Source organism: Vicugna pacos, chromosome 5 (assembly GCF_048564905.1).
Source record: "Vicugna pacos chromosome 5, VicPac4, whole genome shotgun sequence".
NCBI classification, from domain to species: Eukaryota; Metazoa; Chordata; class Mammalia; order Artiodactyla; family Camelidae; genus Vicugna; species Vicugna pacos.
The window spans coordinates 65,493,137-65,504,518 of NC_132991.1; the positions used below are offsets into that span (position 1 = coordinate 65,493,137).

The window sequence follows — 11,382 nt, forward strand, 5'->3', positions numbered from 1 at the left end:
ATATATGAAAGTGGAAGTAAATTTTCTTGATGTAAAAAGATACACAGAGTTCCAACTTTAAGCTCCATGAAGGTTAAAAATAAAAATCTAGTTGGTTCATCATTCATTCACTCATTCTTTCTTCCTTCGTTTATTCATTCAACAAATAGTCATCAACTTTAACTACGTGCCAAGTGCTGTGCTGAGTGCTGGCACTCATTTTGAAAGGGGTAGATTTATGTTTTTAAAACACTCTAGCATTGTTGTAGAAAGTGGGTTGGCAAGGGAGTGAGCAAAGAGCCCGGGTAAAAGCCTGTTACAGTCTAGGCAAGTGATGGCGACTTGGACTGGGTGGATGGTGATACACTTACTGCATTGAGGAAAACTGGGAAAGCTGAGATGGAGGTCAGCAAATCAAGAGCTTTGTTTTGAACAGATTAAGTGTGAATTCCTTGAAGACATCCAGATGGAAATATCAGAGTGGAAATCAACATGTACAATCTGGAACCCAAGGGAGTGGTCTTGTCCAGAGTAGATATTCAATACATATTGGCTTGCTTAATTAATTGTTGTTATAAGGAAGACACGGGCTCAGTATTTTAATTGCCAAAGGGGAGTACTCATAGGCTAGATAATCTAATGTTTTTAAACCTCTACATCCATCATTCTGATAGCCTTCTCTCACATCCCTAATTTGTTCAGAGACCAGGTAGATTGTTAATTACATTCAAGTGAATTATTTTCCCATTGTGATTTCCTCTGGACTGTTGACTCCACAAGTATTTCCATCTCATTAGGCCTCCACCGGTATTCTGTACTAATTCAGCCCCTATATGTATGGAATTCCAAGTTCATGCCATGCACCGTGCTTGATGCTAGGTACATATCTTTGGCTGTTTTTAACATTTCAAAGGACTGTAGCTTCAAAATAAAGCAACCAAACAAGAAAAAACCCTATGTATGAAATGAATTATTGCTTCTCTATTTCCTTATTGTTGTATTTAAAGTTTTGATAACTGTGGGCTGAGAAACGCAATATCCTAAAATAAGTTTGCCTCTGGACAAGGTTTTTTATTCAGGCAATACAATATTATTTATTCAAGGTCCTTGTAGTTTTGGAACAGTGTTAAGGAATAGGCAGTAAAAAAGGCATGAGCCCTCTCCTCTCATGTTTGACAGAAAACAGCACAGATGGAGCCTCCATAAATCGTGGAACTAACGTGTATAACTAACAAAATAAGCCTCTTCATGTTTTTATTTCCTGTGATCTTATTTCTTATTAATTACACCAACAATATTACACCACATGCTCATTGTAAAATTAAAATGCCTAAGCGCACAGATTGTTCACAAATGAATTCATCATCATGTCCTTCACTCCCTGCCACCTGTTTCTCTGAGGTAAACACTGCTGGAGTTTAATGGATTTTTCTTCAGACTTTTTTCTTCACATATATGTGTCTTTACTTTCTCAACATACGTTAGATGGTACTTATTTTTGCTTTTGTCAATTGGCCAAATGCTAAGATGCTAGATGCTGAGCAGTGTCATTTTTTAAATGCTGCATAATATCCCAGGGTATAAACCTACCATTATTTATTTATTGCTGTGTAATTAAGTTGCTCCCAATTTATTTTTATTATTATCACAAGAATGTTTTGGTGAGTATCCTTATAGCATGTATCAGTGTACTCATAGGTAAATGTGCTTGTAGGATCAATTCTTAGAAATGGAACTCTTTGCTTAAAAATTATGTATATCAAACTTTTGGTTGAGAACTGCCAAATTGTAGCTCTTTCTACAGCACAATTCCTATTACAGCAGATCATAAGGGACCACTCAAATCATTAATCAGTAACTATAGAGCAGATGTCTCAAAGCATCGTCCCTGGACCAGCAAGTTTCAGTATCACCTGGGAACTTATTACTGGGGCCCCATCCCTGATATACTGTAGTAGTCAGAGTTCTCCAGAGAAACAGAACAAATAGGATGTATATATAGGTATCAAATGAGTTTTATTTTGAGGAATTGGCTCCCATGATTATGGAGGCTGACAAGTCCAAAGCTCATAGTCGGCAAGCCAGAGACCCAGAAGAGTCGGTTCCAATGCAAAAGCAGCAGGCAGGCTTAAGCCTTAGGAAGAGATGATGCTTAATTTTGAGTCCAAAGGCAAAAGAATACTCATGTCCCAGCTAGAAGGCAGTCAGGTAGAAGAAATTCTCTTACACAGATTTTTTTTTTCTATTCCAACCTTCAATTGATCAGATGAGGTCCATCACATGAGGGAGAGCCATCTGCTTTACTCAGTCCACGAATTCAAATGTCGACCTCCTCCAGAAACACCTTCACAGACATGCCCAGAATAATGTTTGATCAAATTGACATGTAAAATTAACCATCATGTATACTGAATCACAGAACTCTGAAAGTAGGACCTAGCAATCGATTTTAACACTCTCTGGGTGATTCTAACATACACCAGAGTTTGAAAACCACTGCCCTAGAGTGGGCTTTCTGGCTCACTTAGATTTGTGCCCGAAGTCATGGGAAAGTGCTCTTTAAGAACTCAAAACGTGGTTGGATTAGTGATAGATCATGGTAAATAATACCCATATCATACGCTAGCTAGCTTAGAGAGAGGGCATTGCCATCAGGAACTGAGGGGAGAGGAATTTTATTTCTCCTCTGTGCTACAGCTTTATCAAGATCGTCTTGAGAACCTACAGGTGCTTTCTCTGAAGGACTTTCCCGTTGTTGATTTCAGGCCCCCAGTCTTCAGCACACACAGACCTGTATTGTGGAGCTGAGCGAGTGTGCAGGGCCTTCTCTGCCCTGATTGATCAGATCACCTTGCCTAACTTGAAGTGAAAATGAGTCCAGGATCAAAGGTCCCTTGGGGTGATGACGAAATATATTTTCAAAATCGGTTTGAAAAGAATTAAGCCTTCTATCTTTCTCTCTGTCTGGTGTGAAGCATGAAGAAAATTGTATTTTTTAATCTCTGTACTCAGTGTGTCTTAGTTCTTTATAGCAAAGCGTTGGGAGTGAGGAGCGGTAGAAAGAAATGGAAAGAAGAGGTCAAGTCAAATCCAGATGTGCTGAGTTTCCAATAGGGGCCCATTTTTTTGAATATGTTAGTCGGGAATATTCCAGTGTGTAATCTACAGGAATTTGTGCAACTGTCTTTTTCAATATCTAAATTACTGATTGATGACATGATTTTCTATTTAGATGCTCCTGCTGTAGAAGAGGTTTGGCAAAGTACTACACACACTTGTGCGCACGTGCGCACACACACTCACATTTGAGTGCATGCAGAACTGGTGAGATCTGAATGAATTCTGTGGGTTGTACCATGTCAATCTCCTGCTTGTGTTATTGCACTATAGCTATAGAAAATGTTACCATGGAGAGAAACTGGATGAGTGTATACAGGATATCTCTGTATTATTTTTTACTACTGTGTATGAATCAATAATAATCTCAAAATAAATTTATTTTTAAAACATGTATGTTTCTCACTAAAACCCCACATGCAATGAGTTTGGCAAAGTACCTGTGTACCTCCTTCCTCTGTGTGTATGATTAGAGTATAGATGCTTAACTTATAATGTCCAAAGTAATAGCTGACATTTTTTTTGACTGTGAGAGCACTTAGTTTCTAAGCACCGTGTATGTACTAACCACTTAAACCTCACAACAAACCTGGTAAGGAGATATCTCATTCTGTGAGAAAACTGAGGCTCATAGAGGGTCAGTAACTTGTCTGAAGTCATTCAGTCATTACTTGAAGTTGAGATTCAAACCCAGCTCCTGAATTGTACTCTAACCACTACTTTGTACCGTCTCTCAGTAGATACTGCTATAGTTCCACTGTTTTAGCTGTAACTTGATGTGCAGTCCTTGTTCCGTTCAGAGAGGCTGTGGACTCTTATTTATATGATCCATAATTTCTAGTACTGTTTCCAGAGTGAAATAATATCCAACTGGGAAAGACTGGGACTAGGTCATTTTTGTTCAGTCTCAGCCTAATATGTTTGAGTTTGCTTTTCAGTCCATCACAAATTTTTTTTCCTTTGACTTTACTGCTCAGCATAGTCACTCTCTTTCTTACTTCAAGTTTGATAAGATGCCCCAAAGCACTGGTCAGCAGGCTACAGCCCACAGGCGAAATCCTGCCCACTGTCTTCTTTGTGCAGTCTCTGAGCTAAAAGTGGTTATTGCATTTTTTTAAATAATTGAAAAAACAAGTGAAGAATCATTTTTGTAACACTTGAAAATGGTATGGTGTCCAGGGGCAAAGCTTTGTTGGAACACCACCATGCTTATTTATTTACATATTGTCCATAGATGCTTTCATTCTACAAAGGCAGAGTCGATTAGCTGTGCCAGAGACTGGGTGGCCGAGAAAGCATATAATATTTACTATCTGACACTTTACAGAAAAATTGGCAGCCCCTGTTGTGTAGCACCAAGGTGGGAAAGGAGCAAGGCGCAGGCTCTTCTGCACGCATTGCAAGAGTTCATCTTTTCAACAATTTAAAAGAGGTAATGCATTCATGTGATGGTTTTTAAGAATATAATGCAAGACATTACAGAAAGTAGCACAAAAGCGAAGCCATGAGCTATACAGAAATGGTAGCCGAAGAATGGCAGCTTTCAATGTGCTCATTCTTCCAACCGAGTAAAAGCTGAGGCTGGACCCCTCCCCAGGTCCTTCCCTAGACTTGCCTCCCCTGTTGTTAGGGTTTGGCTCACCTTCAGATGCAGCTGTGTCTTCTAATAATAACCCTTTGAATAAGATTTTTAGCTTAAGGAGGACCCTAAACCTTCAGTGAAAACATTTACTGAGGCTTCCTTTGGACCTGGGAAAAGTGAATTGCTTACATATCCAAAATTCAAACTCATTGTCAATTATCAGTTTTAACAGTTGGAATGATTGGAGAGATGAGAGTGATTAGAGATAAAAATAGCATTGTGTCTGGAGCTCAAGTAAATTTGCTAATTGGACTTTGCTGTGAACCTCATTCAGGCCTGGTCATTTTGAGGGAAAAGAAAAGATTCTTTTCTTATAATGCTGTTTATTTTACTTCTAGTTTACTTTTCAGTGCAAAGTGTGATCAATTATAGAGTTTTAATATTTACTCCAATAGAAAATATGTTAATTGGGAAATCATTTATACCTACTGCTATTTTATTAGAGTTTGGATGATCATTAATGGTAACATTAAATATGGAAATAAAAAGAATCCAATAACATCACTTGGGGTCCAGAGCTTTTATTAATTTTGTTTGTTAGAAGAATGCTTTATTCACCAGTTTATTTTTTGTTTTGTTTTGTTTTTTTGCTTCACTCAGTTCAAAATATTCAAAAATATTCTTTCAAACAAAATTCAGGTATCGCAGACCATCAGTAACTGGTAATTAGTAAATATCATCTCATATGCCTGTGCGTAAGCAATCCAGTGGTTAATGTCTTGGAAGTCATGCAGTGTATTCAAGTTAAACGTGTGGCACTCTAGTTGATTAACAATGTCAAGTATTTCAAAACAAATGATCAAAATGAATACAAAGGATCTGAGTAGCCGACCCCCTGCTCATCTTTGGAAGCTATTTTAACTCTTTCAGGCAGTGGGATGATCTGGGGTAATGTTATCATTTGAAGGAACATGCTAGCAACCAAAAAGATGAAACTAAGTGCTTGGAGAGAATGTGGCTTAATATCTATCTCTGGACACTCCCACCATCTCAAGTAAATAAATGATCAATAGTCAAGGAAAAAATACATATATATTTCTTTAAATTCCAAGATGTGAGTTAGCTCTGAGGTTTATTTTCTCTTAATTTCCAGGCCAGTGGTCACTTTCCCAGTGAACTTAGACCCATTCCTGCGTATGTGCATGCTTATCAAGTCTTCAATCAACTCTTTCTTCTTTAGGGAAGGGATTCTTGGTTGCTCAGAATATGCACCTGGAAGTAGAGAAAAGGAACTAATTATTAGGTCACTAAATTATTTTCAGGTTAATTAAATGTCAATAACTTGGCTTTTAAAAAAAAGTTTGCTGTTTCTGCACTCGACTATCAAGATTCTGTATAAATGTATTGCAGAAGTGTATGATAAATGTATACTTATGCAAAGTTTTGTTGCTTATGAAATTTAGTTACATAATCTAAATTAAGTAGCTTATAATTAATACACTTCCTTGTTAATTACTATGTATTAAGGTATATTCTTCTGATTAAAAAAATGAAAATTGTCATTGTATAATTTTAATATAAATATATAAAGAAAAAAGTTTAAACCACCCATAATATAATATTCCAGAGATAACCATAGTTTTATGCATACACATTTCATACCATAATTTAGTTTACCATTTACCATTACTATTACCATTACCATTACCCTGTTATGGAACATTTAGGTTATTTCCAAATTTTCTGTTGCTATAAATAGTATTGCAGAGAGCCTTCTACTGTATCATTGACTACATCTCTGAATGATTCCTTAGAATAGATCTCTAAATGAGTAATTTCTGAATATGTTGCTTAGGAAATTTTTCAGAGTGAGTAAAGTAGAAAATCAAACATTGGTGAATCTAGTTATATTTCTGAAGCATTGTTTTCCCTTCTGCTCAGGGTTTTAAGAAAATAAGCACTATGGACACTTGCCAGCTAATTAGACACTGACTGCAAACATCATCAAATTATAAATCTAAATTTTAATTTTCATGTCACGGAGGAAAGCAAAGACTCACAATTTTTCTAGACCATACAAACTGTCAGGCTCCAGCAGGCAAGTTTTTCTGTTCTTCTCAGGGGCAGAGTGAGATTTGTTGAAGGAAGAGACCATCATTTTTGATATAAACAAGGATATACTTCAAAATCCCTTCATTTGTTTTGAAGCCTTTACTAGCCCACGAGTTAACCTCAACTCTGTTATTTTCTATTTGGAGATGTTATCAGCCTACTCTTTTCCTAAATCAGTTTCTCTCTCTCTCTCTCTCTCTCTCTCTCATTTTCACTCTGCCTTCTTATAGCCCATCATAATTTACTAGTCAACCCTGATTAAACCCTCTTCAATTGCCCAAATATTTCAGCATTCAGTTATTAGCTCATATCTTTCCAGGTAAAATAGCTATGATTTCTTGAATCTTTTCTTCAGTGATGATATCTCTGGCCCTCAAATTTTTTAGAATTCTCATTTCTGGACCTCCTTTGTTTCTGCTTATCATTGTTATAAGCAGCCATAATGTCTAGGTCATCACTCAGCACAATAAACTGTCCTTAGAGTAAAGTTCTTCCAGATTCTTTCTATAATTAAATGCATGCCCTTCATAAGTTATTTTTATAGAATCACAGAATATCAGCATGCAGGACCCGAACAGACTCTATGGACCATCCAATTCTTTTCACATTCCTCTTCTTCAGATGAAGACTCTGAGAAATAAATAAATGAATTAACTTGCCCAAGGTTACATAGCTGTTTGGTATCTCTTGTTTTCATACTTGTTGACTCAATGTTAACAAAAATATTAACATACAAAGTTATATAGGAGTTATGTGTTTTTATAAGGCATGATTCATTACAACATTTCTCAAGTGTATTTAAACGATTTAGACTGAAGACATCAAAATAGCAAGAACCTTTTGGGGTATTATGTAGACACTTATTTTAGTTCTTCCCTCCTGCTCTGATGATGTGATTTCCCTGGGAACTAAGGAAACAAACAACTCTTCACCCTCACCCCTATTCCAAACTAGTAGCATGTTAATTGCTTACAGACAAAAGAAAAAAATTAGTGGAGAATCTGTGCAGGTACATCCAGAGCCCAGGTGAGCCACTAGAGATTTAATCAAGCTCTTGAGATGAAAGCTCAATGTTCCTGCAACTATTTAACTTTCAGACATGGTGTCTTCTTGACCCAAGACCCTCTTTGACTGTGATGATACAATACAAACGGAAAGTCTTATTTCCTGGTCTGCAACAACTGTTTATGTCAAACATTAAAATAACTTCAATAAAGTGAAATGTTTACTCCTACTGTTGCAAAACAACTCCAGGTAAACTTTGCAGACCAACTGGGTCAATCACAACTCTGTAGCAAGATGAAGGAATTGGCTTTCAAAGCTGAAGACAAATCTACTACTTTTATTTATAAACAAGATACAAATGCCATGTTGAAGTATGCTCAGAAAATTACATGTAGTCTCAGACTATTACGATAGCCTTGTTGCAAGAAAGCAAACTGAAAGCTGTTTTTGAGATTTTACATATATATAATTAATTACAACATATAGTTATATAATATAATGTATAATTATATTATATAATACATAATTATGATCTATATATAGATAATTATTTTCATGTCAGGTTGAACAGAAATCTTATTATTTTCATTTATTCTATAGATATTTAAAGTAATTCAAAGTGAATGCAAAATACAAAAACAAGAAATATTGGTAGTAATTTGAGTATGACAGCTAAATAGGATAAGAATGGAAAAAAAGAGCCTACAGTACAGATGAAGAAAATATACAGTCCTTACTGATGGTGATGTCTGGGCAGCCTCTGTTCAAAATATTTTTAAAATTTGGTTACCACATTTAAAGATATTCATTTTCTACTTCTGCTTTAGTAGCTTAGCTGCTAAAAGAATAGTTCCTCTAAAAAAGGAAATTGGTTTAAGTGACAATAATACTTGCCAAAATAATAAATTTATCTGTAATTAGTAGCAGTGGGTTACTTGGCTTTATGGATCAGCTAATCATGTTTTTTTTTTTGTTATTGAGGTTAAAACAAACTAGATGTTAAAAGGCTCTACAATATCTTGGGGAAAGATTGATCTAGAATTATTACTGTTAATTGCTATTTTAATAGATATTTTACAGGAGTATATAACAGTTATCACAATAAAATGTACAAATGCAAAAATTGGGTATGCCTCAATTTTCCACTAGTGCATAAATAGTCACTGCCACCCAAACAGCCCTCACTGGAAGCTCATTGGTTGAAACAACACTGAAAAAAGAGCAAAAACAGTATGAGTAAGGCTCATTTATCTCTTAGCTTACACACAGGGACTCATTTACCTTCATTCTAATTCTACAAAGGGCATTTCTTCTAGCCCCAGAGAAGATTGCTTTTGAATATAATATTTACTTCAGTGAAAATCTCGAAATTTGTAAGAAGTTCCAAATTTCTAAAAATTACTCAGCTTGCTAGAAGTTAATTATTTATTTGAGATTTGTTCAAAAAGCAATGAAGGGTGAATTTGCAAGCCAGCTGATTTTTCTACCATTTACATTATCAACTAAGTACATCTCAAGGAGTCCTTCCATGTACATGTTCATGGTTGTTTTTTTTTTTCTGTTTAAAAGGGGCAAGAGCTTGTATGTTGTGAGTGTTCCCCAGACTTATATTCAAATCTTCCCAATTTCATAGCAAGTGAACACGGGTTTCAGGCTAATTGAAAAAAATAATATTAATTTTGGGGCATCCCTTTATACCTTTATGTTGTATTTTAGGAATCATGCTTTTTCTTACTTGTCTTTCTGACTCTTTCTTGCTGCTATTCATGTGAAGTACAAAGATGAGGACAGTATGTTGATTTAAAAAAAAACAGCTAATACAAAATACAAAAGGAAATGCTATCTATCTTCCTATCCCTGGTGTGCTCTTTGGGTTCACCCCTGAGAAGGATATATGTGACAATAGGTTCCCCTAAACCCATTTCCTTCTTTCTCACAATTCAGCATATTCATATTTGATCGACCCTTTCAAAAGACATGGGATCTGGGATTGACCACCTTGTTTTTTCTCTGTGTGCTGTGGATGCACTGCTGAGATCTTCCCTTCCTCTCCAGCCAATTGCCTCCTTCCTAAGCCATGGTTTCTGGAAAGGACACAGTCCACATAGATGTCCCAGAAGAGCTGGGCCAGATCCCAAAACAATGCCCCATGCTTCAAGTTCTCTGATGACTTCAGGTAGATCATAAAATCCCAGAAACCTGATACAGTGTTGGAAATTCGAGGCTTCCGCATTTCCAGGAGGAGCACTGAAGAAGATTCCCAGCACTGTGGATCAGCTTGGTTAAGAGCCAGCAGATCTGTCTGGCTATGACAGAAGAAAGGAGACACACAGCACATTCCCACAATGAGCAGGGAGGAGGTGAAACTCAAGGGGCGGTAGATCACTCCTCTGTTCCCAGGATCAGCCATGGCCTTGAAACTGCGCAAGATGGAAATACCTCGTATGAGTCCTGCATGTGCTCCGCTCAAAAGAAAAATAATTAAGCCTTAAAAAAATCTTGGGGCCAGCAAAGGAAACATGTCATCATCTCTAGGAAAAGTCTTATCCTACTTCCCACATCATCAGCTCTAGTCTATCTGAAATGACACATTGTTAAGCCAGGTAGTCTAAAACCAAGACATTTAGATTAAAAAATGATTATTCCTAAGATGTGTTCTTTTGTAAGATAAATAATTTAACTTGTTTTTCCCTATTACAGAGAAATAGAGTTTAAAAGAATATTAAGTGAAAATTTTCCATCTTGCTGCATGGCTTTTATTATTCTATAATACCATAATTTAGCCCAGCTACCCTAAGCCAGGGCTCCTATGCAATTAAGAATTTGAACATATATTACCCTTCACCATATTTGAGCATATTTTCCTATTAGGGTTTCTTTTATTATTAAAAAAGGGCGAAAGAATGGTAAAATGTTACAAATAAAAATAAACACAAGAGAGTGTGCTAAAAAATATGGGAATCAAGGGATAATCAACCCATTAGAGTAGAATTAATAAGCATTTTATAAACACCTAAAATGTTCTGCAATTCTGACATAACTTTCATAAAGATGATCTTTTTTCATTCTTCTCTTCTTGTTATAAATCTCAAGAATTTTAACAAAAATTATTTGCCTCTCATTCAACTTTTCTGGCTCTCAAAGCCTGCTGCAATAAAACCAAGGCATTTATACTCCACTTTGAAATTATTATGTTACACTTCAGACAAGTCCGATAAGAAATCAGTCCTTAAAAATAATAATAACTTTAATTCTTTTCCCAGGAAAAAAAAAAAGCTTATCCAATTCTTTACAGACTATGCAAAAAGTGTATCACACTTAAACAATCCTAGTGTAAAGAAAAAAACAGGAGAGCATATACAGCTCACTTTCAGTTTTATATTTCTAAACCTTTTAGATGTTAGTGTCATGAAAGCAAGCAAGTCACAGTTCATGGGAATATGTCTATATTGGAACATTTAATGATAACACCGTAAGATGGGGTCTTTCTCTTCTGTACAGTAGCAAAACATATTAAGGCTCTCTTAAATCATTATTTCAGAAACTGTCTTTGAACAGGCACATTCCTGAAGGGGCATGTTGAGATA

General features: G+C 36.0%; 2 protein-coding genes across 2 annotated transcripts in view; one reads left to right on the forward strand and one right to left on the reverse strand.

Annotated features, from left to right (window-relative positions):
• The window catches only part of DYTN (dystrotelin), a 45,186-nt gene extending 42,337 nt beyond the window's left edge, over nucleotides 1-2,849 (forward strand). The window contains exon 14 of the mRNA XM_072960689.1: nucleotides 2,745-2,849. Coding sequence (XP_072816790.1) covers nucleotides 2,745-2,848 — 104 coding nt within the window. The 3' untranslated portion in view covers nucleotide 2,849. The remainder of the gene's footprint in view (nucleotides 1-2,744) is intronic.
• A 2,961-nt stretch (nucleotides 2,850-5,810) lies between these two features.
• FAM237A (family with sequence similarity 237 member A) lies at nucleotides 5,811-10,205 on the reverse strand. The gene is made up of 2 exons (XM_006205218.3): nucleotides 9,794-10,205; nucleotides 5,811-5,950 (listed from the first exon to the last, which is right to left on the reverse strand). The coding sequence occupies exons 1-2, from the start codon at nucleotides 10,203-10,205 to the stop codon at nucleotides 5,811-5,813; spliced, it is 552 nt and encodes a 183-aa protein (XP_006205280.1).
• Between the last annotated feature and the right edge of the window lie 1,177 nt (nucleotides 10,206-11,382).